Consider the following 27,599-nt stretch of genomic DNA (forward strand, 5'->3'; position numbering starts at 1 on the left):
TGACATCTCTGCATTTCATTTTGGTTTTTTTTTTTTCCTGACGATTTCAATAGTTTCTAGGACCCCAGGCTTTTTACAGCACAGGCTTACACAACTAGTCGTAATATAATAAACTAGCTGTGATACCCGCATAAGATGGGTTGACATCTAAGTAATCCAACGTAGACCCCCGCTCTAACGTTTGCAGTGCACCATGCAATGCATTTGTGTCCAGTATATGCCATTTGATGAGATTTCTTAAAAGCAGGGTTAATGTTGGTAATGCGCCTCATATTGTAATGAGAAAAGCAATGCATTTTATTACTACAGAAGTTCATGAAATGTCATCTGCTGCAATGACAGAAGCACAGCAACACAGACAGACACACGCTTATCCTTTTGTTAAAGTGGATTATCTAGTCTATGTAAAAAAATGATCTGAGCAAAAACTTTTTATGCATTACAGAACTCCCTTGAAAATGTATTTATTAAAGTTGTGTTTGTTTAAACTATTAAAATGTTTTTGTTTCTTTTATTTACTGGCCATGGTACCTGTCAAACACCGGTACTGTAATAGAATAATTAAAACATTTTTGCCATCTCTTGCCATACGTGTACCTTTAGTGCCTTTCCTCTGTATTTGCATGTGTATCAATGTCTCTTCATGTGCGCTCCCTTTCTCAAGTGTGTTCCCATAAAGCCTGTTTCTGAGACTCTGTTGTTTTTTCAATGTGCCTTCCTCACTTCCAGTTCGGTTTTATATTTTCCTCCTTCAAAGATGACTCGCTCAGAGTACACCTTACTCCTCATGTCAAACTGACCAATCAAATTGGAATGGAGGACTGAGGACTGGACAAACATCCCTTGGTGTTTTATTATATAGTAGGTAGATTTTTGAAGCTGAACAGAAATATTGTATGTTGGCCATGAAGTAAAAATAAATAAATAAATAAATAAATAAAAATTTGCACTGGCAACTTGACTGCCTTTCTTATTTTAACATAGGGCTTCACCATGCAACCAAATTATTAAAATCTAATTGATACAAATCACATTGCTGTATTAGCATCAGAATCTAAAAGTACAGTTGAAGAGAAACCGCGTTTTATTTTATCCCCATATGATGTTTGCTCTCCTCCTGCTCCACACCATCCACTCAACTGTCCTCCTGTGGCAGATAAATGAAATCGACTCCTGCAAACCCAATATATTGCCCATATGCTGTGTGACCCAAACTGAGCGTAGAGAAGGGATGCATACATACACACATGCAGTAGTTCGTAGCCCGAGTTAGGAATTCACTTTTTATTAGTTTTTTTGTGTCTAACATCTGCAGTTGGCCTCATGAAATGCCACTGTTTTTTTCTAAGCAACGTCTCACCAGCATCCTTGGGAGATGCCTGATAAAGTCTGGAGTGGAGCTTCCTTCCCATTGTGCTCACTCCCTTCACAATTTTAAACACTTCAATAATGTTGCCTCCTTATCTACATTTGTTTAAACTGAAATGGTTCTACACTTTTTAATCTTTCCTCATAGACCACAAAGAACTGCAGCCCCATTACTGATTACTGTGGGACACCTTTTTTTAAATCTCCAAATTCTGAAAAGGTTTATTTCACCATAACCCTTTATTTTTAGTGTTTTATCTAAATTTGTACCCATCTACACACTCTATTCCCGCTTCTTTTTCTTTCTTCACTAGCGTATTGTCAGACCTTATCGAAAGCTAGTCATATGCATTTGTTCTTGCCATGGAAATGTCCATCTTGTATTAATATTATTATTAGCTTGTATTAATTTACCCATGATGTGTGTTAAGCTTACTGGCATATAGTTCTTTGGATTGGTCTAATCGACCCATTTCTTTATATAATAGGATAACATTCGCTAGTTCTAGTCTTTAGGAATTTCCCCTAGTACGCAGTAGTCTTTGAAAAATATCCATCAAGGTTTTATGTATGCACTCCTTAAACGTCTCAAGAAATTTAGGATAAATGTTGCACATTGTTGTCTGTTGGGAGATGTTTGGGTGGTAATGAGAGGGCATTGGTGGCACCCTATTCCATTAACTAGTAAATTTTATAATGTTTGTTTTAAATGAATGTGACACTGCATCTTCCTTTATTCGTCTCTTAATTATACTATATTTGAAATGTGTTCTTGATTGCTATGTAATATGCCTTGTGGTGGTGTATTCTATAAATTGCACAATATGTGATCAATTGATTATTCAGACCTACTTATAAACTAATGGATCAGAGTCACATCTCATGTGATGTTAATGTGTGTGCTTACAGTGGCTTGGTGATGTTAACTCTTTCAGGCTTCTGATGGCAGCTCCAAACAGATGCTAGTAGGTACAATGCTTCACGACATTTTCCAGAAGGCTGCTATTTTCAGTGACTTTTCAGAGGACATGTTACATGAATTAGCTCGTAAAACATTATTGGCACCAAGATACCTCGGAGACATGTAAGTATCATTGATATAGGTTTTCATTATATTTTAGCTTTTTCTAACTTTTTATCTAAAGTTCAGACATGTGAAAAAGAAAGTACACCCTCTTGCAATTCTATTGATTTTACATATCGGGACATAATAATAAGAAAAAAATCTGGTTCTTACCAGTTTCTAAAATCATTTAAATGTAACCTCGGGTGTAAAACAACAAACAACAGTTTCCACTGTGTCATTATTTATTTTAAAAAAAAAAAAAAAAAATGAAGCCAAAATGTAGAAGCCATGTGTGGGGGGAAAAACTAAGTACACCTCTTGATTCAATAACTTGCAGAATGACCTTTAGCTGCAATAACTTGAAGTAATTGTTTTCTGTAGGACTTTATCAGTCTCCCACATTGTTGTGGAGAAATTTTGTCCCACTCTTTTTCACAACGTTACATCAGTTCATTGAAGTTTGCAGGCATTCATTTATGCGCAAGTTTCTTAAAGTCCCATCACGGCATTTCAATTATGTTGGGGTCTGGACTTTGACTGGACCATTGCAACACCTTGATTCTTCTCTTTTTCGGCCATTCTATTGTAGATTTGCTGGTGTGCTTGTGATCATTGTCCTGTTGCATGAGCCAGTTTCAGCCAAGCTTTAGCTGTCAGTCAGATGGCCTCAGATTTGACTTTAGAATACTTTGGTGTACAGAGGAGTTCATGGTCAACTTAATGAGTGTATGGTGCCCAGGTCATGTGGCTGCAAAACAAGCCCAAATCATCACCCCTCCACCACCATGCTTGACAGTTGGTATGAGGTGTTTGTGCTGATATGCCGTGTTTGGTTTTTGCCAAACTTGGTGCTATGCGTTATGGCAAGACCTCTCCACTTTGGTCTCATCTGTCCAAAGGACATTGTTCCAGAAGTTGTGTGGTTAGTTTAGATGCAACTTTCCAAACCTAAGCTATGCTGCCATGTTCTTTTTAGACAGAAAAGGCTTCCTTCCAAACAACCCATACTTGTTCAATCTTTTTCTAATTGTATTGTAATGATCTTTAACATTTAACATGCTAACTGAGGTCTGTAGAGTCTAAGATGTAGCTCTTGAATGTTTTTCTCAGAGCATTGCACAGTCTGACCTTGGGGTGAATTTGCTCGAACGTCCACTCCTAGGAAGATTGGCAACTGTCTTGAAGGTATTCCAGTTGTGAATAATCTTTCTCAATGCAGAATGATGGACTTCTGATTGTTTGTAAATGGTCTTATAACCCTTCCCAAAGATCATTGTTGATGTCTTTCCTCCTTGGCATTGTGTTAACACACCCCTGAATGCTCCAGGGGCCTCATGCATAATGCCGTGCGTAGAATTTACACAAAAATATGGCGTATGGGCAAAAGTGGAAATGTGCATACACACGCAAAATTGAGATGCATAAAACTGCGTAAGCCAACTTCCACGTATTTCTGCGACATAAATCGAGCACCTTAAGTTCAGCATTTTGTAAAAAGACAATGGCAAAAGCACGGGGGGGAAAAGAAGAATTTCAGTGAATGTGAAGCAGAGGCATAGAAAAACTTACTATTTGTTGGCTTAAGCAGTGGTATAAACAACAAAATTAAGTTGATGGAGTGATACAGAGTGGAGACACTCAAGTTGCACAGTGCCCGAAATAAAAAAAAAAAAAAAAAAAAAAGAAGTGGTCAGATATCAAAGTCACTGTGAAAAGGCGAGTCGTAGCCCACCGTCTGAGTGTCATACGGAAGCATATTAGGGTACAGAGAAAAGAAAAAAAAATAGGGACACAGTGGGGAAAAAAGGTTGAAATGTCCACTTTAATCTCGTAGTTTATTTTGTCATTAAAGTAGAACGTCAAACTTAATCTTAAAATCAATGTTTACTTCACTAGAGTTTCTCGGATGCCATCGTAATTAAAGTAGCACGTTAAATGCTTTGTTTTGTATGAGTTCTTCTATGTGCTCCATGTGTGTGACTCATTATGTGCTTCTTAAACAAGCTTTCTCTTATGCCAACAGGACACAGAATACATTACATTCATGATATTACAGCTCTCTGACCAATTTAAATACTAAGATGTATACTTGATATCATTTTCATAATGAAATGAATTAAAGCATGTATTAAACACGGGGGCACAGTAGTAGCGATGAGCTGGCGTCCCATCCAGGGATTGCTCCTGCCTTGCACACGATGCCTGCTGGGATGGGCGCAACCCTGGATGGAATAATTTATTGCAGCAGTACTATCTCTGTCAAATGTACCAACCCCCAATTCCTGTCCTTCCATTTTCTTTCTGCATATAACCAATCACCACAACAATAAGCATCTGTAATAAATGCAAAACCAGCGGTAAGCTTAGAATGCTGATTCTTCAAAACCTTTAATAAATACTGAAAAATCTTCATTATACCTGTTTAATTATTCTATCCATCATCATGCCAGTCCAAGTAAGCATCGTGCATGAGCCTGGAAAGGGGCAACATCTCATTGCAGGGTGAATACGAGCACATACATACTCTAGTAGCGTCGATTTAAGCATCCCCAAATCTCCTTTCTCATTACCTTTCCCTTTTACCTGTAAACATCAAATTTCTTTCAGAAACCTGAAAAATATCTATCCCTCTACCCTTGCTGAATACACTTTTTTGATCTTTTTGTGTCTTCCCTTATTCCATCAATGCTAGATAGTGTTTATGACTTCTGTAACTCAGCCCTTCTTTGAGCACTGGGTAAAATGGCTGTGATTAAACATAAGGAGGTTTCCTTTAAGCGTTCATCTCCATGGCAAAATTCAGAATTACGGTCTATGAAAGCATATGTCCGACGCCTTGAAAGAATGTCACGTAAAACTGGCCTCACTTTGCACATCCAGGCTTTCTCTGACCATCACAGGGTTTACAGGGATACACTAACTGCAGCCAAGAACACACATTAAGGCTGAATAATAGAAAGTGGCCGTGATAACCCGAGGGTTTTGTTCTCTGTAGTTAATAAAGTACTTCAACCTGCATCTGGCCCAGTTACCTCTCCTGCCAAAGTCGGTGAAAAATTTCTCAACTTTTCTAAATAATTCAACTAACATAAATTCTTCATTTATATCTTTCCCTGGTCTTCCCAGAAGCCATTTGTTTAATTTTGTTTTAAGTGCCTTGAACATGGGAAAGGTGCTATATAAATAAAATGTGTTATTTTATTATTACTTTCTTTTAGTTTGTGCATTCCAATAGATACATTGCGTACACTTTTCCTGTGTAAAATTCTACATTATCAGAACACGTTATAAGAATAATTTAGCAACGTTTGGCTATATTTTTGCTTATTTATTAAATTCCTTTCTCTCAGGTACAGCATGAAGCTGAATCAAACCGAGCTGAAGCAGGAAGTAGATGAGTACCTGCCCTCTCTAGCAAGCTGGGCCCGAGACTTCCTTGAACCATCACCCCAGGCTGGCCAGAAGCCACTGCAGTTGAAACTGTAAGTATGCACCTTGTGGATTAACTGATTTCAAAAGGTGAAAGCCTGTTAGATGATGGCACAGGGAACCCCAAGGAGTTATTGTTATCAGACCTCAAAGGACCACTTCTTTATTTTTCTTTATAGTGCTTAATATTTTATTACCATACATCACCACAGTATCTTTCTATTCTTTTCTTTTTCTCTTACTTCTTATCGGGTGTTTTGTGTTGGTAGAGTAATATATTGCTCTACTTTCCCCTATTGTATTATTAATAAGTAGCCTTTGTCAAAATGCCTAATCTCAGATTTACCACTGTTTACAAGGTATTATAGTATATAATTTATCCCCATCTTCCCTTCTATATCTATAGACAATTAGGTATAGTAAAAAGACAAGCAGGAGTTAAGTTACACATAAAATAATGTATTGATAATATTCATAAATAATAACAATATCCCCCGTGACCCTGTGTTCGGATTCAGCGGGTTGGAAAATGGATGGATGAATAACAATATGCAAAGTACATTTGAATATTGGCAACCATATAACCTGATTAAATGGTGATGTGTAGTTCAGACGGCACACAGACTTGTAGTTATTTAAAATGTCTCTAGTTAAGGCATCATTGGTGCTCAGCTTTCTTCAGAACAGGCTGGTAAGCCTATTCAGTATGGCTGCTAAGCTGTGCTCTTCATTGTGTTGTCTTCATCATCAGAGGCTAGTAAGAGATGCTTATTCAGATGTTAGTAAGAGAGAGATTGTGAAGTTAAACAAGTAAATTTATAGATATTCTGTGCAACCCCTAGAGCCAATCGGACATCATGGTACTTAAAAGCTTCTGATACAAGCCAATTCCAAACGGCCATACTTCAGACCAATGGGGGAAATAGAACATCTTAACACCTGCCCCCAAACCATATGTTAACGTAACCTGGCTTTCTTGCGGGGGTTGAAAGACTTTAGCAGAGAAACACTCGCCAAACTGGTTTAAGGCACATCCCCCAAATCCTGTTGTAAAATTTAGAGACCCATTCCTTGGGTTGTAAACATGAATGCTTCTCACTAATATTACATTGCTTTGCCTAAATTACAAATAAAGACATACAAAATATTTATCAAGTTATATGCAAAATCTCACATCACAACAGCGGGAATGATTACTTTTCACTCCGCGGTACATGTATTTTAAGGGTAAATGCAGCTGCACAGATTGGGGAGTAACAGAAAGTGAAACTAGAGGAAAGCCAATGTAGTGTCTGGTTTTCAGGGATGCAAACAAATGGCAAGAACCATAATCTGGAAACAGCCCAAAAAACTGGCATCAATATAAAATTAGATTTTAGAATTAGAGGTGTTCCATGCTTACTGGCCTTTATTCTGTGTGTACTGTCAGATTCTGAACAGTACAAAAATAATAATTGCACAGGAAATTAATCAAGGTCAGATTCAGAAAAGGGGTCATTGCCCCTTTGGTTGACACAAAAGAAACCACACACCAAAAACCTGGGCGTTAGTCAAAATCGCAGTAAAATGGAAGGAGGGAGAAATTTTGAACCAGAATAATAAAACATACATGCACAAAAAACAGGCTTTGTCTTCAGTTGCCTATCCAAATCAAGGATGGTGAATATACCGTTGTGGCATCTGATGTCACCTATGTGACACTTTAAATCCCAGCGCATGAAACTGCGTCCCCAGAAACTGAGAACAGTATCCTGGTGACAGAACCCACAATATGGTGACTCCCATGGAAAACCTGGTGCTGTGAAAGAGATACTGATAATTAATAATAAACTGTTTATCAAAAGATGGAAAAATGAATAAATCCACCATGAAATATTCTATAAGACACCACATTAATACTCCCAGACATAATTATGTCTAAGAATACTATTTTCTAAGTTGCCAACTCACAACAATATGGACCAGTATTATGCACGTGCAGTTTTCCTTGTCACCAATTATTCATTATACTCACAGTGACCTAAAGTACGTTCTTTATGCATGAATTTTTTAAAGATCAATGCTTTCATGATCATTTCTTTATTTATATGATGGTGATATCAAGCAATGTGTCAAATTTGAAGACTGTGTGCATTACACAGCATGATGCTGTCATCTAGTTTGATATTTATGATACTTAAAATACATTTACACCATTGAAAATGAAAATTTATGAATGTGAAGTAAAGGTTGTGCAATTACAAGTATTTTGTTTAAACTCTGGAAATCTCTCTTCTACTGTATTACTTACTGTACAAGTGTATGATATGCACAGTGAAAGACTGAATAATGAATTACATTTGGTCTTTACACATAACTGACTGCTTATTTAGTGACTGCATCAGATGAACAGCCAATGGTAAATAAAGCCACTAGACCGGCAAGACAGAAAGTGTAACCTCCTTGACGTTAAAACTGCGTAGGACTGTGGCTCAGAATGCTATTCAAGAATGGTTAGCCACAAGATGGGCTCGAGCTGTCATTTAATGAGGCATTTTACAGAGCAGACCCCAAATAACTCTTAGGACTTTATTCTGCTGCCATCTAGTGGATGAACTCCCATCATGCTGCCAAAAAAATTAATATTTTTATGCGGTCACCTGTGGTAACAAAGGTTTCCTCCTCAGTATTCTTGAGTGGGGCAGAACTTCTAACAAGAAACATAATAGTAAACAAAAAGCTGTAACGACGGTTTTAGAAAGAACTGAAACTAGACCATTGCTTGAATCGGGCGAAAGAGATGATGATGATGATGTGAATTTGTCATCAGACGTTGACACAGATAGTGAAACTGATGTATGATACAGCACTGTACAGTCAAACCGCCATGACGTGCCTGGTGGATTCAGTCACGTGAAGGTTCATTGTGGTGCACGAAGATGTGTGACAAAAAGGCAAAATGATGCGATCAAACACAATGTTCACCTCTAAGCACTGTTCACGATGCAGCAACTGTCAAAGCTAGTGTTGGGGAAATGAGGACATCATTAAGCCTCGCACTGTGGTAGCCTGAAATAACACATTGGTGCTGATCAGGCATTGACATGCTACCCTCATGTGCAAGCAACAGAAAATATTAGTAAAGTGTGCATAGAAGCACACTATTCCGATTGCAACATTTGACCATGCATTGGTGTCTGTCTCAAAACGTATCAGAAGAAGGATGTGTACTAAATCTGCATCTGTACAGAAGTGGACACTAGACATACCTTTTCTGCAGTATTTATGTTGACATTTTGATATTTACATGTTTCTGATGCACATTTTTTCTTTTTGAGAGGGGGGAAAAAATTCTACGCTTTTTGGCCTTTTCCTGGGGTAAACATGGCACCAAGGAGGCTATGTGACTTTGAATGTGACATGATACTCAAGTGTGACTATTTTATGAGCACTAACTGCTGGGATTGTCGTGCACCACATTTTCACTGTTGAGCATGGGAAAGGCACTATATAAATATTGTTGTTGTTGTTTTAAAGACTGAAGGAAATCTTCAATGGTCAGTTATTTCATCCTCTAAATTAGTCTCCATAATCTGGTACACAGTTACAGGAGACTACAGTCGATCCTATCAACATCAGGTGTGAGGCAGCAACCAAACTGGGATGAGGTGCTAGTCCATCACAGGGCACACTCACGTACACAGCCTAGCACACTCAGATGGGTCCATTTTAAAGTTACTTATTAGTCTAACATGTGTCTTTGGGATTTGGGAGTGAGCTGGAGTATCTAGAGAAAATGCCTTGATATGTAGAGAAAATGTACAAACTTCACATGGCAGCGACTTAACACTCTATAGCTCTATGTTACTTACTCGTATATTTTGGATGAAATATTAATAATTTTTTAATTTTCTTTTTAATATCTATGAAGATGTAGTAGTTAACTTACTAGCCGTCCCATGCGGCTCTGCCCACGTAGTAGTGAAACAGGACGAACTTTAAAAATAAATACACAAACAGGTATCTCTTGCTAAGTGGAGGTGAGGTATGGTCCAAAAAGCAGAGGTACACCAACCTGAATGCAGACTGGCGCATGAGTGAGGAGGGTCCTGCCCGGCTCCCCACTCCTGATGTCTCACTTCCTCCTCCACTCGGCCCATAGCCTCTGTCTCGGATTAGTGTGAATATATCACTCCTGCAAGCAAACTATGATCCTTAACGTGATGAGAGAAGTCGTAAAATCAACTAGAATGTTCAAGCAAATTGCAGAAAAAAAAAACTATTTAAATCCGTTAAAGTAGTTCTCTCGTTCGTTAGCTAAGCAGAGGTAAAGAACGCTGCAAGACTGGTGCGTGAGTGAGGAGGGCCCCGACCCCTCCTCTCGGCCGGCTGCGTCTCTCTTGGATTCACACAAATTAGTACTGCAAGTGAACCATGATACTTAGCGTGATGAGAGAACTCGCAAAATCAACCTGAATGTTCAAGCAAATTTATAGAAAAAAACCTGATGTAAATCCTTTAACTAGTTCTCTCGTGAAAAGTGGACAGACAGACTTTGGATTTTATTTATATATATATATATATATATATATATAACTTTGAAGCTGTTAGTATTGTTTATATTGACTTACATTTTAACAAAAATACATCCGTGAGTATCAAATGGTTTTACTGAAATTACTGCCTTTCTGTACATTTAGGGCTGACCACACTTTGTGAAGTCTCTATATAGTAGTTTAATAAACACTTGGTTGTCTCTACAGTCTAAACAGATGAAGTTACTGTATTTTATGTGTTAATATTTGATTTCTCCCACACCTGTTTGCAGATCTCTTTAATATTATTTTAACTGATGACACTTTCAATTTTTCTTCATTTTAGCCAGAGTGATGGGAACATAAGCAAGCAGGAATCTACCTGCAATGTTACCATAACAGAATTCCTGGACATTGAAGAGAATATTTGGTCGCCTCGATTTGGTCTAAAGGGCAAGATTGACATCACTGCAACCGTAAAAATCCACAGGAGATCCAAAACACAGCAGCGAGTTATGCCTCTGGAACTAAAAACTGGCAAGGAATCAAACTCTATTGAACACCGAAGCCAGGTATGGAAGTGACTTTTTATGTCTCGGTTTCAAATTTGTCATGTGCATGTAGTAATGAAATTTCTCCCATCGACTAGTGACAGCACTAATCCATAAGGCAAACCTGATCACTTGAATGGCATGTATAACCTTCAGAAACAGTAGCAGTATTATTATTTGCACAGTAATGTTCTTGCTTGAATGAATGAAATGTAGACGTACGGTATAGCCATGCTGAACTTGTCATTCTTCGCTTAAAGAAAATGACAGGATTTCAGAGTAATAACTGTGATGTTGTATAATTTGTTATGCTTAGCATTTTATGGTTGTGTAATCTGACCTACACTGGTGATGAGACCAGCAAATATATCACCAAGTCTGACATTCCCTCCATTTAAAAATTTTGTTTTTACTTTATCTCCACAAGCTAACAATTTTGTAACTGCTGTTGACATCAATAAGTTGTTGCTTTTAAAATCTTGCCTGAAATTTTGAGCCTTTAAGCTGAAACTCTGTTCTAGATGTAGGCATATTTCAATGTGTGTGTTCTCGTTTTCTGCGGTGGGCTGGCGCCCTGCCCAGGGTTTGTTTCCTGCCTTGCGCCCTGTGTTGGCTGGGATTGGCTCCAGCAGACCCCCCGTGACCCTGTGTTAGGATATAGCGGGTTGGATAATGGGTGGATGGATGATTCTTTTTTTTTTTTTTGCAGGTTACTTTGTATACCCTAATGAACCAAGAAAAAAGGAAAGATCCAGAAGCTGGATTTCTCATCTACCTCAAGTCTGGCAACATGCACCCAGTTCCTGGGGACCACATGGATAGGAGAGGTACTAGTGGATTTTATAAGGCTAATTGATTGAGAGGGCCCCCCAGCTTCAGTGGATCATCTTACTGTTAACAGATTTGCCTTTAACTAATTTTAAGTGCTAGGAGATCAAAGACTTCCTTGTTAGCTCTGTAGATGATTTTTTCCCATAATGATTCTATTTGTGATTGTCAGTTCTTATGGGGCACTCTGGTACATTTTAACTTTAACTCTTCAAACTCTGGCCCTCGTGTCCCTGAACGAGGTGAGATGTGTTTGCTAATAGATGTACTAGTTGCAGTTAAAATAAATAGGGGTTGTTTGCAGTCACCTCAGGTAGTTTTATAATTTCACAGCAGTTGGACCCTGGTTGCTGGAATACCTTTTGTGTGCCCTGTGCTTTATTCTAAACATGTTCAAATGGATTTCCTAATACAGCTTAAAGATAAGCTGCCAGATACATTGATAATTCTAATTTGTTTGTAGTAGACTCTCAATTCCTATCTTATTTTTTCCTGTTAAACTGTCTTAGTGGAAAAAGTGGGTTCCGAAAATGGGTTGTTTATTAAGGAGACATCATTCAGAGAGACTGAATAGTTCTTACCGAGTCGACTCTTCTCAGTCTCTGACATTCTAATGCACACTGATGCAGGTGAATACTCTGCACTGGTGGTGTTGGGTCTTACAGCCACATTTGACACAGTTGATCATTGTATCCTGACTGAGACATTCCAGATGAGTGTAAGGTTATCCCTGGAGTGGTGGTTCTCCAACCTTTCCCACAGGAATTTCTCTGTTGTTGCTGGTAACTTTGCGTTGTCATTTAGTACTTTGTCCTTTGGTTTGCCCCGGGGTTCTGTTATGGGCCCTCTTTTATTTGCCTTGTATTTATTTCTGCTTGGTCATATTTTGAGCAGTTTAAATGCATATCATACCACTGCTCTACTGATGAAATACACTTATGTCTCTCTTTTAAACTGTCACATGTTGAACATTATCTATTTTGCACGAGTGCTTGTATGTTTTAAAAAATTGATACCTGAGAAATATTTGAAACTAAATACTGATAAAATAAAAATGTTAATTGGAGTAACCTGACAGTTTTATCCCAAAGATTCTAGACAACCTAGGCCATCTTTCCTCTTTTGTGAAATCTGCTGTCAGAAACTTAGGACTTTCTTTTGGTCAGACTTTTGACAATCATGTTCACTTTCTAACACAGTCTTGCTTCTACCACCTTGGGAACACTGCTGATCTCAGGGAAATGGTTTCCCCAAACAGAGCTGGAGAGGATAGTGCATCCATTTGTGTCATCTCATCTTGATTACTGTAACTTAACCATTCACGTGCTTAAATTCATCTTTACTGGGTCACCCTCAGCTGGTCTAGAATACTGCTGCAACGCATCACACCTATCCATGAAATTCAGTGTTCATTTTAAATCCCTGGTTCTCACTTTGGGAGCACTACATGGTCAAACTACTACAGCAACTGTATTACTGAGCTACTGCAGCTTTCTATCACATCCACGTCTTTGAGGTCTTCTGATCAGGGTTTGTTAGCTGTCCCGTGGACCAGACTTAAGACTAAAGAGATTGTGCATTTGAGCTTGTGGACCCTAAATTGTGGAACTCCATTCTTCTAGATGTGAGATCAGTAGACACTGTGGATATTTTTGTGTAATTTTATCAAGTTTTACTATGTCTATGCTTTTGTTTTTCTGGTCTGAATTTGTTCAGGCTTGCTTTTGTGCATTACGAAGTTTTGTATATTCGTTGTTTTAATTTGTTATAAGATTGCTTTTGCGTGTATGTCTATGCATTTTATTCCTGATTTTAATTTATTGACTCACTTTTGTGCTAGTGTCTGAGATGACGGTTTGTAAAGCACTTTGTGATATTTGTTCTTGTAAAGTGCTATATACTGTATATACTTGCGTATAAGTCGGGTCTTGAAACCCGAAAAATCGAGCATAAAATCAGACCCCGACTTATACACCCGTTCAAAAATGCAACACTTAATTTTTTTTTGCCTACTCCAATCTTACATCAGTTTCTCAGACACTTTGAATTTTGTTGCAGCAGCGCAGTTACCAATTTCTTTCACCACTTCAACGACTTTTAATTTTAAACCAGCTTCATATTTTCTTCTGATCGAACGCTTTGTCGAAGATATGGAATGCTTTTACGATAAAGGTGTATGAGGGTGTGAGATACAAAAAACACAAATCTGTGCAAACGTCGCTTCAGAATAGTTCGGGTATTACCATGTGGTCACGTAGGCACAATACATAGGGGAAAAAAAAAAAAGGCAGTGTACTCCATGGGTACTCTCTCAGATGGGCATTATTATAAATTATATGATAAAATCAAGCCCCAACTGATCCGCGGGAGAACTGAAACGCGAGTATATACGGTAAATAAAATTTACTTATTTAATTAGCCTTGCTTGTCATGAAAAAGTGACACAGAATATTTATTCGTGAGGAAATACATGGTTTTGTGACAAACATTTTAATGCTGCTTGCTGGCAAGCAGATAAATCAAACGGTGATACTAAATTTTTATTAATACTAAGTAATAATCTGTACAATGTTATTGCTGTTTTTGCAATAGAGTTGCTTAAACTGAGGAATACTTTGGCTTTCCACCTTGACAATGCTATTCAGCAAACAGCAGAAGGTCAACCAAAAGCTGCCCCTCTACCACCAGTGATCAACAATACGCAGATATGCAAGTTTTGTCCTCAAAGGAGAAACTGTGCAATATTTAGCAGGTAGGAATAATTAAAAGTTTTACAGATTTTGTTTTTTTGCTCCACTGCACATGCGCGCGCACGTGCGCACACACACACACACACACACACACACACACAGCTTGCCAATTTGCTGTGGGCTCATGACTTTTTTTTTTGTTTGTTTCTTTTTTTAAGGGTTGAAGAGTATCCAGTTGCCATGGAAGAGATGACCGTCGAAATCCCTCATTCTTTTTTCACCCAGGAATGCTCCCATTTGAGAGAGGAGCACTTGCAATACTTCAGCAAGTGGTATCTGCTTTGTGCCTTGGAGAGCCAAAGTACTGAGCGCCGTGGGGGGCGTAAAAATATATGGCTGCTTTCACCTGAAGAAAGGCAAGTAATGGATTTCATCATGGACTACTGGAACACTTTATTTTAGACCTGAAGTTACATTTAAAGTGAAACTCCCAAAAGCTCAACAGAAATGTGAACAGTATGGTACAGGATTAGAGATGGTTACTTTAGCCAAGGTAACATCAAAATGGGTAGAAGGCTGGAAGGCATTCACTCTTTTTATTGCAAATAATTGATCACTTTTGCACTTGTTTTATGTGGCCCCTTCAGAAAAGCACCAACAGAAGACATTGTAGCAAAGCTTATCAGAATCCTTGAGAAACCTTTTTATCTCACAGCCTATTATTAACCTAGAAATACATACTTCAAAACAGGTACTATCCACGTTATCATTTGATAGAAAATATCACTTTGCTTGATTTCTAAAGATTTTTGAAATAGGTATCAAGGAAGTCTAAGCGCAGTTCATCTACTGAATAATGGTCTCTGGTACAAGAGAACAATGAGCTGTTGTGTTGTGTCAATGGCTCATGTCTTGACTCTAGCCGTGTCCAGGTGGCATGGTTTAGAGAAAATATCGGATGGCTGGTCAGTGTGGACACTTTTTGTGACTGAAGACAGAGAAGAAAATTAAAATTAGTCAAAACCTTTTATTGATACATACCAGACAAGGGTAAAATGACAGAGAAACACAGTCCTAGGACACCGCACTTCATCTGCCTCGAGCGCAGATGTCCTTGCTCTTTTATACCTTTCTAGTCTCCTGATCGTTGACCACGTAAGCAATAAAAATAGCGTCCTGACTCATTGTATTTTTCCAATTTTGTAAAGTCATTACCCTAAAGGTATATTTTCTTGTCACACACATCATCAAAAGAAAACTTCCAGAAAGTATACATGCTTTTTGTCACGTACGCAAAACACAAACAAGTTTGATCATTCTGTCCTATTTTCTGTACACACATACTTTTTGTTCAATTACATCATTTTATGTTTTTACACTCCTCCCTTTTTGAACAAAATGATGTGGGCAGTAGAATTAAATTGAAATGGTTGATGAAGGGGAAGGGGGGGGGGGAAAGGGGATGGGGAGGAGAAAATGGAAGAAGCTATACGAGACATGTGCTCCTCGTGTAGCATATATGCCCTTTCCATTGAGGCGGTAAAGTACTTAGATAGAGATCACCACCCATCCTTGGGTAGCCTGAGAGGGTGCGGGTAACAGCCAACAGAAAAAGTATTTTTAAGATAGCCATTTCTTGCAATGCGATGCGTGGATCCAGGCAGGCAGTCCTTCAACTTTCACGGCGTGTGGTGTGGATAGAAGAATTTGGAATGGTCCTCTCCACCTAGGCTGATGCCAGTGTTTCCTCCGAGTATCTCGAACCAGGATCCAGGTGCCCAAGGGAATTGGTAAATCCTTGGAAAGGGGGCTGGTCCTCCAGGCTTGATTAACCTGCTGGTGGATTTCCTTCAACGAGGTTCGTAAACCTGCAAGACTAGAGAGAAGATCATTGTCCACAGTATGCAAATTCACATTTCCTACAACCATGCCAACGGGCATGGGACGTTCGGTCAGAATCTCAAACGGCGATAGTCCCAGTTGTCGGTGTGTCCGTCCCCTTAGTCCCATTAAAGCTAAGGGTAGTGCATCCGGCCATGATAAATTAGTTTGTTCACAAATTTTTGCGAGTTTAGCTTTTAAAGTGCCATTGCATCGTTCTACGATGCCTCCGCTTTGGGGATGGTATTTACAATAATGGTGCACATTAATTTGGAGCCAGGTGGTTAATTCATTTATAACGGAGTTCACAAAATGAGTGCCATTATCTGTTTGTAACTTTTGAGGGATACCCCATCTTGGAATAATCTCTTTAATTAGTGCTTTAGCTACTGTTTTGGCATCGTTGTGTTTTGAAGGGAAAGCCTCTACCCATCGGGAGAACACATCGACAATCACAAGACAATATCGGTACCCTTTAGACGGGGTTAGTTCAATGAAATCCATTTGGAGGTGTTCAAATGGACCCATTGGATTAGGGGTAACGGCGGGACTTACCTGGGTACCTTTTCCCACATTAAACTTTTGACATATTGCACAGCGTCTGCAAAATTGCTCTGCATATGTAGAGAAACCTACAGCTTCCCAATGTTTTTCAACATCTCGAACCATGGCATCTCTACCTGCGTGATCGAGGCCATGGGCGATTTTTGCCATTCCTGGGAAAGATGCTTTTGGGAGAAAAGGTTTGTTAGTGTGTTTATGAGTCCAGACTCCATCAGAGAGGGACCCTTCTTTGGACCATTTTCTCCTTTCGATATCCGTGGCTGCACTCTGTAAAGAAATAATTTGATTATCAGGGTCCTGGTCATTTCTCTGTTGGAATAAAGAAATTGGTGTGTTATTATATGCAGCCTCTTTAGCAAAGTGGTCAGCTAATTCATTTCCTTTGCTAACAGGATCCTGTTTTCCTGTGTGAGCTTGACATTTAACAATCGCTAGCTTCGATGGTTTGGTTATAGCTTCTAAAAGGGATTCGATCAATTTCTGATGTTGGATGGGTTTGCCAGTACTGGTCTTAAATCCCCTTAGTTTCCATAGTGCTCCATGATCATGGCAGACTCCAAAAGCATACCTGGAATCCGTATAAATTGTTACGATCTTCCCTTCGGACAGCTGACATGCTCGAGTGAGTGCTACGAGTTCAGCTGCCTGTGCACTCAAGCTTGATGAAATTCGATTTGCTTCCAGCAGGCGGTCCCCTTGGACCACTGCGTAACTGGTTGAGGGTGCTCCATTTTTCAATCGCAAGGAACATCCATCCACAAAAATCATTTCTCCAGTTTCTAAAGGTGTTTCCTGTAGATCTACTCTAGGTTTTACAACCTTTGCTATTTCGTCATGGCAATTATGTGGTTCTCCTTCGTTGTTAGTTGGGAAAAGAGTGGCTGGATTTAAAGTGGAGCATCTTTCAATTGTAACATTTGACAAAGTACAGAGTACATTCTGATAGTGTATTGCCCTAGCAGTAGTGAGATGTGAAGTTTTGCCTTGTACTAGGATAGAATGTACAGCGTGAGGCACTTTAACTGTTAGGGGGCTCATGAGAACTACATCCGTGCTTGCTAATACAGCTTCTGTTGTTGCAGCCACAGCACGAAGACACGGAGGAAGTGCTGCGGCCACTGGATCCAGTTTTTTAGAAAAATAAGCCACCGGTCTTTGTTTATCTCCATGTTGTTGCGTCAGTACTGCATTCATAAATCCTTGCTTTTCGTCCACGAACAAAGTGAATGGACGAGAATGATCAGGCAAACCTAGCGCGGGCGCAGATAGAAGAGCAGTTTTGAGGTTACAGAGAGCCTTCTCAGCCTGTTCATTCCATTGGACCTGGCCAGAAAGGGGGATGCCAGGAGTATTAGCCAATTGTTGCAACGGCTGTGCTCTTTCGGTAAAATTTAGAACCCACTGTCTGCAGTAGCCCAGAATACCTAAAACAGACATAACCTGTTGTTTTGTGACCGGTCTAGGAAGATTTTGGATGGCTGTAATGCGATCGCTAGAGAGAGCTCTTGTTCCATACGTAATGTCATGACCTAGATATTTTACAGTTGTTTTGATTAGCTGCAGCTTAACTTTAGAAACTTTATGGCCATTTTCCCCCAGAAACAGCAACAATTTCTGGGTATCCTTTGTACAATCTTCTTCCGTAGCGCTACATATCATTATGTCATCTACATACTGTATCAATGTACTACCTCTTTCCGGCCAAAAGCCTTCTAAATTTTGGGCAAGAGCTTGTCCATAAACACAAGGGGCTTCAGTGTATCCCTGAGGCATGACGGTCCATGTCCATCGGCGGTACCGCGTTTGACGAGATCGGAATGTACGGCGGAGATGCCAGCCTCTGCTTCGGGAGACAGAGGATATTGGGCACGTTGCGGGCGGAAGGAGGATTTCGGGTGGATCACCAGAGGCTCACAATGGGCTATCCTTCCATAATCATTCTTTCCCTGGGACCATAGTGAATCAGGGAGCATAGAGAGCCAAGAAGGGAAAGTGGTTTGTAATGAACAAGCAAAAGAAGAAGGACGGCACAAAGCGCGATGTACTAAAAAATCAGTTTGAAACACCACTTTAGTTATTAAATGGTCAGGAGTATCAAAAATACCTGGAGTAACTTGTAACCAGTCTGTTCTTTCAAGGCATTTTTCTACCCATGGTCCTATTTCCCCCCATTTAACAGTGTGTGATTTAGCTAAGGAAATATGAGGCACTGTGCCGCCAAGATAATATATGTGCTGTGAGCATGTAAGATGAACAGAAGCAGCTGCCTTTGTGGATGAAATAAAAACACAGGAGATGTGAAGGGTTTCGGGGCAAGTACCAGAAGTAAGGAAAGATTCTAGCCAGGGGGTGTCTACTTCTATAGGGAAGTATTGGGCAGTACAGTGTAAAATGTCAGGGGCCTGTAAATTGGGAAAGAGACAAGGGGAAAAAGAGTGTAGGGCTTTGAGGAGAATGGTGTGTGGGGAAATATTTAAAGTCCAAGCTGCAAAAGAGGGTTTGGGGTAAGGGGCAATTTGACACAACAACTTGGGGGTAGAACAGAAAAAACCTTTGTCAGTCATAGAAATAGAAAGAGAAAGTTTTGTCATGAGATCTCTTCCTAAAAGGTTAACTGGACAAAGCTGATTCAAAAGAAAACGATGCAGTAAGGTATGTCCGCCAGGACGTGACTGGACTTGAAGAGGTTTTGATACTTGAAGAAGGTGAGGTTGTCCAGAAGCAGTAAGCACAGTAACAGTTTCGTTCGAGGCAGGGACCTTTGCCAGCGAGAGGGTAGATCGAGTGGCACCAGTGTCGATTAAGAAAATAGTCTCAGTGCCATCAACGAACAATGTCAGTAAAGGATCAGTCTCTGAATTATGGGTGAGCAAAGGTAGTTGAAAAGAGTGGCTGGAGGTCCCTGCGTTTTCCTATGGCCAGTATTGTTGGTCAGGGGTGTCAGAAAAAACAGGTGGAATAAGGGGAGATGGGGGCTGTTGCTGTCTGTGAGGGCACTCCCGACGAAAATGTCCAGTTTCACCACAGGCGTAGCAAGAGAAGGAATTAGCATTGGAATTTAAGGGAGAGGGAATAAAAGGATTCTTATTGTGGTCAACAGGAGGAGCTCTAAAACCACCTCGTCCTCGTCCCCTTCCTCTAAAGCCATATCCTCGACCTTGGTCAGGAGCATTCCTGGTATAATAGTTCATCTGTGCTGCCAATAATTTGGCATGAGAGTCCGATTCCTTCTGCTTAGTTTGTTTTTCGGCATGTTCAGCATGTTGTTTGACTTCATCAAACGTGGCACTTTCCCACTCAATACAGGAAGTGCGGACCTTGTTTTGTATATCAAGACGCAAACCGGAAACAAAAGGTGGAACTGCAGCTCGAGTGCAGTCATCAACATTTTCCAAGCCCGAGTGATTAGCCATAAGGTCTTGAATCCTATGTGCCCATTCATCAACCGTCTCGTCTCTCTTTTGTTTTGCAGCAGAAATAAGGGACCAGTCCGTTCCTTTTTTATATTTTTCTGCAATATTTTGTCTCAACGCCTCCCATTGTGGGTTAAATTCGCCTTCTCCACCTATCCCCTGTCCTCGAGTTAAAGCTGGGTTCCATACCCATGGAACGTCATTGCGAACACCCCTGCTAACAGTGGCCCATGTGGTCCCAAGCTTTCGACGAAGTACCTGGGTCCATTCAGCAGCGTTAGGCTTATACATGCTATCTAACTGATCAAGTTGTTCAACAAATTTTAGTCCTCCTACTTCCTTTGGATCTGGAAGTGCATTCACGACATCTTTTAGTTCTTGGATGTCCCAGTTCTGATTTATCATAACTGTTGTGGGATTTTGGGGTCCAGCTGGATGGGCAGGGTTATAATGGGGATTGGGAACTTCTATTAAAGGGCAAGTAAGTGAAGGTGAAGGATCAGAAGAGAAAAAAGTTGGAGCTGGTTTGTGAGTGGAGGTTTGACTTCGAGTGCATTTGGAGACGGGGGTTTGTCTAGTACAGGGTGGGTCATCACGATGGGTAGAGGGGTCATAGTGATCTGTGCCTGGGGAATCATCAGGGGAAACTTCTGCTAGTTGTAGTGTAGGGGGGGCAGTCGGAATGGGGGATAGAGGAGGGGATAATGGAGGTGCCTGAGGTTGGTACTGAGGAGGGGAAAAAATAATAGGATAAAGGGGGTCTTTATTTGGATTATTCTTCCTTTTCCTCCCATCTGCCTGTGGTTCAGTGCCTGTCTGAACTTTCTGTAATGTAATTAGTAATTCCTCTTTCTCCTTTTTAGCCTTTCCCTCATTTGCCCGCAACAATTCATTCTGTTTCTGTACTGCTTCTAAATTTCTGTCTTTTATTACTAATTCCCATCTATCGAACATATCCATTCGATACGGTCCACTATTATAACAACCCTGCTTATTCCTACACAGGATCTTCCTAGTTTCCTGTATTTCACTTACATCTCCTGTCCCCTCTATCGGCCAACGCCCACCACTCTGTCTATTCCATTTCTTACATGCCTTCTTGAAATCTAAACCTGTCTTCTTTTCTATAAATTTCCTAGGAGACTCATTTTTACGGGGCGTCTGTTGATCCTCCGAAAATAATTCTTCCAGCATTAATGATTTTGATCCCCCTGTGCGGCGATTAACAGGCTTACTGTTATAAGTTCCCATTATGTCCCCTTGCTCTCCCGGGTCCTGTATTTAATTTTCCAACTATATACTGATTCGCCTAATCCCTTGTCCGTATGAATCAGCGAGGTATTAAGTGTGCCACTCACTGTTCCCTTACTGTTCCCTTCTTTTTTCCCAAGGGGAGACACCTAACTATCGGTCCTGTCCCAGTTCCCAGGAGAACACGGTATTGTTGCTTATTCCGTATGTAGATTTATTTATTCCGTCCTAACAGCAATCCTGCAATCTGTGCTCTTTTTCGGTTTATATTTCCATACATATATATATACCACCCCGTTACTCGTCCCGTTAGCCTGTCCGCTCACATCCCCGGATTCCAGCTCAGGTGACTTCGTGTCCGATTCGGTTCAGCAGAATACTACATCAATACGTCCAGCCGAGTCTAGGATATGGGTGAGGCCAGTATCCTTTCGTCAGACCTTTCGTATGCGTCAAACTGCTTGGGTCAAGTCTCCATCACCTTAAGCAACCCGTTGAGATATGAGTATGACTAGACGGTCAACAGGAAACTCGCCCTCCCGTTATTTAGAAAATAAAAAATGTTCGGAAATCCCCCGGTGCTTACCCCAGCCTGGAAGTGTGCAAGCTCTGTCTGGAAATCCGTTCAGTCACCGTGGATGTAGCAAAGAGGAGACCAGGGGCTCCTCACGCAAGAACTGTTTCAGGACAGGGCAGTCCTAACTTTTGCCGGAGCTGCATGCTCTGCTGCCGGAGCTCAAGTTGACGGCAGTCCGCTGGTAAGACGGATCACTGAAATGGTCTCGCTGGAGGAGTCGACCGGCCGTCTCTTGCCCCACGTCCGGGCGCCAAAAACTGTGGACACTTTTTGTGACTGAAGACAGAGAAGAAAATTAAAATTAGTCAAAACCTTTTATTGATACATACCAGACAAGGGTAAAATGACAGAGAAACACAGTCCTAGGACACCGCACTTCATCTGCCTCGAGCGCAGATGTCCTTGCTCTTTTATACCTTTCTAGTCTCCTGATCGTTGACCACGTAAGCAATAAAAATAGCGTCCTGACTCATTGTATTTTTCCAATTTTGTAAAGTCATTACCCTAAAGGTATATTTTCTTGTCACACACATCATCAAAAGAAAACTTCCAGAAAGTATACATGCTTTTTGTCACGTACGCAAAACACAAACAAGTTTGATCATTCTGTCCTATTTTCTGTACACACATACTTTTTGTTCAATTACATCATTTTATGTTTTTACATCAGCTCAGTGAATTTCAAAAGAATAGCACTCGGGTGTTAGGCAGAAAGTGGAGGAGCAGCGGGATGTGGTATCTATTGGCTGGACAACATATTGAATTTTGAATTCCAAATATTTAAGAAAAATCAATATGCAAAAGCCAATAGTGAGATGTTCAGCATCTTTATTTGATCACAAACCTCTCTCTCAAACCCCCCCCCCCCCCATGCGTCCGATTGTTAAATAATATACAAAAATCTACTGAACTCTAAGTGTGTCCATGCCAGCTCCACCAATGTTGACTGTTGATAATGATTGTAAGAAAAACCAAATGGAGTGAGGATCAGAAGAGGAATAGTTTAGAACAGGTAGCACTGGCTCTGCTGTTTGCAAATGGGTTTTACCTGTGATGACTGTTCAAGCAGTACAACATTTAAAAATAAAATGTTTACTGCATATGAAGAGGCTGTTTAGAGACATGTCACGCCTGCAACATTCCCTCCTGCCTTCCCACCAAAACAAGTCCCAGCTTAGCAAAGTTCCATTGAATGTTGTGACTACCAAGAGGCGTTGCAGCACCTCAAACTCCAGACATAACCTCACAGACTCAAGTTCAGGTATAATTTTATACAAAATACCCAGCACAAAGGCTTTAAACGAGGCATAAGCAAACCACAATACAATTCTTCTTTCTCTCCTCGACACCTCCCAGGTGAGCTTTGTCCTACTTCCTCCCAACTCCAACTCTCTTGGATGAGGTTGAGTGGTTCCCTATATCTTGGATCTAGGAGTACTTCCGGTGCCAGGGCATAGCGTGATGGAAGTACTTCCAGGTAAATCCGAAATTCTAAAAAAGTAGGGATTGTGAATCCCATCAGCTCCCCTTGGCAGCCCCCACGGAGCCCAGCAGGGCTGCCTCAGGAGACTACAGGCCTCAATGTGGGAATCATAACCTGAGGAGGCTGCCACCTAGTGTATTGGGGGAGAAAATATTTATCGGTGCTCATCTCTGCTATTCTTTCCAGTATACTAGGCTTCTGGCTGGGTAACAACCATTGTTCAGTCCCAATCAGGATGCCAGTCCATATGTGCTGTTGTTTATAATGTTCATTGTTCCGTTGCATAGTATATGAATAGACAAGCAGCAGGTCGAAGCAGATAATGGCTTTAGTGACTTTCAGGTTTGCAAAACGCATTTTCACCTACTTAACTAGTGTCGTACCATCAATGGTCCGATAAGTACCCTAAATTACACCAGAAATGAGACATCCATGTATCTCGTTCATCCATTTAACACACTCCCTGCTCTGTGTTGAGCAAAAACCATTGACTTCACAGTTTTCTTTTATGTAAATACTAGCCATAGTACCTGTTGAAAGCCGCTAATAACTAATTCTATTGCTTGCCCTACATGTACCTTCAGCGCCTTTCCTCTGTATTTGCATGTGTCTAAACCTCTCTTAATCCGGCACTCCAATTCTCAAGTGTGTTCCTGTGAAGCCTGCTTCTCTGACTCTGTCATTATTTTCAAAGCATTTTCCTTCCTGCCTGTCTAGTTTTATACTTTCTGTCTTTGAAGGTGATTCTCTCAGCGTTCACCTTTACTCCTCCTTCTACGTCTCACACTCATACTGCCTCTTCGTTGCATCACCAAGGCCAAACTGACTGATCAGATTGCTCTGAAGGACACGCAAACCTTAGTGTTTTATTACTGTATATAGTTGATTCTTTTATGTACCAGTTGTGTGGAAAACTACATTACTGTCTCTCCATTTTGAGTTTGTATATTTTGTATAGCAAGTGAATTGAGCTTTATATTTTTAATAATTGGATATTCAACATACAGTATAGTGTATTCATTTTTGTATTAACATTAATAAACATGATAGCTAAAAATTCTAACCATTCTTGGCTTGCTTAGGAAGATTCTCAATGCATTTTGATCTCTTCATAGTAATGTAGTAGATATATTTGAGCTACTGCTATTTTTATTTAGTATGCTATCTTGCATGTTTAACATTTAATGCTAACTTATCAGCATTTTTATAACAAGCCATAGATACAAGGTTAACTGTTTGTCAATTTGTGTTTATAATTTTACGAACCCTTTTAATCCCGTCCAGAGATGCACATTTCAAATACATTTATGTGATTATTATGCTGCTTTCATGTGGCAAAAAGTTGGCAGATATGGAGTGTGGCAACTGAGTGCTTGTACCATTGTCACCCTCACATTTCAAAATGATTGTACAATATACTTGTTTTTTCAAGAATGGGTGTGGCAGGGTGAATTTTAGAGAGAAGTATGAACATGCTAAAATGCCATCATGAAACTGTCAGTCTTGTACTCATAGATCACCTCTTTGAGCAGTCCCTGTTTGACATGTTGAAAGCTTTCCTTGAACATCCATGAATGCCATTTCTTCTCTTACAAATTAAAAACTCAATTGAACCAATACTTACTGTTTGTTAGAATCAAAAATATCAGAATCTCCCTTCATATGCATTTTCAGCACAACATGTTTATCTTGCTGTGACTTTAAAGATTAGTCTAAACACCACTGGACACTGATCATTTCACCATTTCCCTTTGCAACGACAGACATAATGACAATAATCAAGTAAATGATATTAAATAAATATGAAAAATGATCTAGAGGCTCACAACCATTTTATCCCATCCATCCATTATTAAACCTGTATAATCCGGGTTAAAGGGGTCACAGACATTTGGGGGATTTTATGTTGTGTGTAATGCTTTTTCCAAGTCCTTGTTTGTCTTGTTCCATCTGAGAAAGGAACAGTTATGATGGAAAGCAACCTATGTGTCTTTGGCCTCAGAAGCTCCTATAATTTGTATTTTTCTTTTCTTCTACAATTTAATACTCATTTGATTTGATGCCTAAATAGCCTTTGAATAAAAAAGTAATTTGTGTGGCAGATCATTGTAAAATGAATTAATTTTGAATGAATCTAAACCTTGTTGGTTCTGCTTCATTTAAAAATTAATTGGTGGAACTACAGCTTCATTCGATCCATTATTGTCTTACAGAGAGAAATCTGGCGGGTGTCTTGGAAACCTTATGAGGACTGGACTTGTGCAGACTCTTTCTGATAATCGATACCTGACTCGGTTTCAGCTCCGCAGAGGAGGAACCTTTGCAGTGACATTCATGGTAGGAGACAGAGTTGTTGTGAGTGACCAGCAGGAAAAACTCTTTGCTTTATCATCGGGATACATTACTGATGTGAGCAGCACCCAGGTATCCTGCATGCTAGACAGGTGAGAATCTTTTGTTTTCTTGTTTAATTTTTGTAAGTTTACAAATAGAAATGTTCAACCAAAAACTTATCCGGGCCCAATTTGTGGGAACAGCCGTCTAATCAATGATGCCCAGATATCCCTTTTTCCTGCTACCTCCTCCAGATCCCCCAGGGGTGGGATACAGAGGCATTCCCAGGGCAGCTAAGAAATCTAATCTCTTCAGGGTGTCCTGGGTCCACCCCGGTTGGACAGGGAGGTGTCCAGGAGGCATCCTAATCAGGTGCCCGAACCACCTGAACTGTCTCTTGGAGGAGCAGCGGCTCTACCTTGAGTTCCTCCCAAATGTCTGCACTGTTCACCCTATTTCCAAGACTGAGCCTAGACACCCTGCGAAGGAATCTCATTCTGTGTTTGTGTCCTCATAATTCACCGAAATATTTTTTTTTTCCTTCCCCTATCTGAAGAAACCTTTCAAAGTATCCCTCGGAGGCCGTGTTCAGACTGGACCAAGATGAAGGGGTTGGTGGCATGGATACACACTTGGGAAACATTTCCAAGCTCATGGAAAATTCTCCTATTAGGTGAGTGAGTATTTTGTACAATAGTTTCCTCCCCGTTTACGCTTTCTGTGACTTTTCCAACACAGCACAGACTGTTTTTTTTTTTTTGACAAAGTGGCCAAAATTTGGCCTATGCCAAAGAATTAGTGCTCTGGAGACTAAAGAATGAGTGCTCTGAAAGTCTTTTGTTAAAACAAACATAGGTGGTGAATACAACTTCAAACGAAGCCTGCAACATCAAATGATAGATGTAAAAAAAAATACACATATGTTTATAAGGTATTAAGAAAATTAATTTGTTATTGAATTTTTAAACTGCAAGTATAAAGTTATTTGGGTGCCCTGTAAGACAGAGGTACTAGTAATGTCTTGAGGTCAAGGAAGTGTGGTGTTTCCAGAGCAAATATTAACATTCAAAGGTGTCTTTTAAGCATCAGTCATCACATTAACCCAAAACGCGTTATTTCTCTGCATGAAATTGTTTTCCAACAGTTGTTACCCAGCATCCATGATAAGCAACTGATTTTAATGAACATGCATCAGTCAGATCACCACATGGTCTCAGTTTACTCAGGCTGAAACGGTTTATCCGTTCTTTTCTCGTGATAAGTAACACTCATTCTGCCATATATGCATGGATTCTTCTTGCATCTAAATATCAGAAATCTCAAAAGCACACTCTTGAAAATATCTGAGCAGACCTCAGACTTGTATGTGAAATTATACAGAATCTGGCTCTTGATAGTGCTAGAAAAGAAGTTTTAAATTCGAGTGTTTTTAAAAAGCGTGTGAGATTCGGTACTCTCTAAACTCTCAAGGTCAAAGTACTTCAGGTTTTTGGGAAGGTTGAAGTTGCTGAATGTGAACTTCTATACAACCTTGACAGCTCAGTGAAGTCTCTTGTTTGGAATTCCATAAATCGGCTGGGTGCGTCTCCTTGACATGCCATCCTAGTTAGCTATTGTGGCGGACGGCTGAGACCCATGCCTGGCCGGGAC

At 40.1% G+C, this 27,599-nt stretch overlaps 1 protein-coding gene across 1 annotated transcript in view; it reads left to right on the top strand.

Annotated features, from left to right (window-relative positions):
• dna2 (DNA replication helicase/nuclease 2) overlaps nucleotides 1–27,599 on the top strand; it is a 72,008-nt gene that overhangs the window by 18,374 nt on the left and 26,035 nt on the right. The window contains exons 6-13 of the mRNA XM_051923392.1: nucleotides 2,304–2,452; nucleotides 5,785–5,916; nucleotides 10,724–10,949; nucleotides 11,638–11,755; nucleotides 14,349–14,508; nucleotides 14,665–14,866; nucleotides 25,833–26,059; nucleotides 26,506–26,622. Of these exons, the coding sequence (XP_051779352.1) occupies nucleotides 2,304–2,452; nucleotides 5,785–5,916; nucleotides 10,724–10,949; nucleotides 11,638–11,755; nucleotides 14,349–14,508; nucleotides 14,665–14,866; nucleotides 25,833–26,059; nucleotides 26,506–26,622 (1,331 nt within the window). The remainder of the gene's footprint in view (nucleotides 1–2,303; nucleotides 2,453–5,784; nucleotides 5,917–10,723; nucleotides 10,950–11,637; nucleotides 11,756–14,348; nucleotides 14,509–14,664; nucleotides 14,867–25,832; nucleotides 26,060–26,505; nucleotides 26,623–27,599) is intronic.

The sequence above is a fragment of the Erpetoichthys calabaricus genome, chromosome 2, assembly GCF_900747795.2.
Source record: "Erpetoichthys calabaricus chromosome 2, fErpCal1.3, whole genome shotgun sequence".
NCBI lineage: Eukaryota > Metazoa > Chordata > Cladistia > Polypteriformes > Polypteridae > Erpetoichthys > Erpetoichthys calabaricus.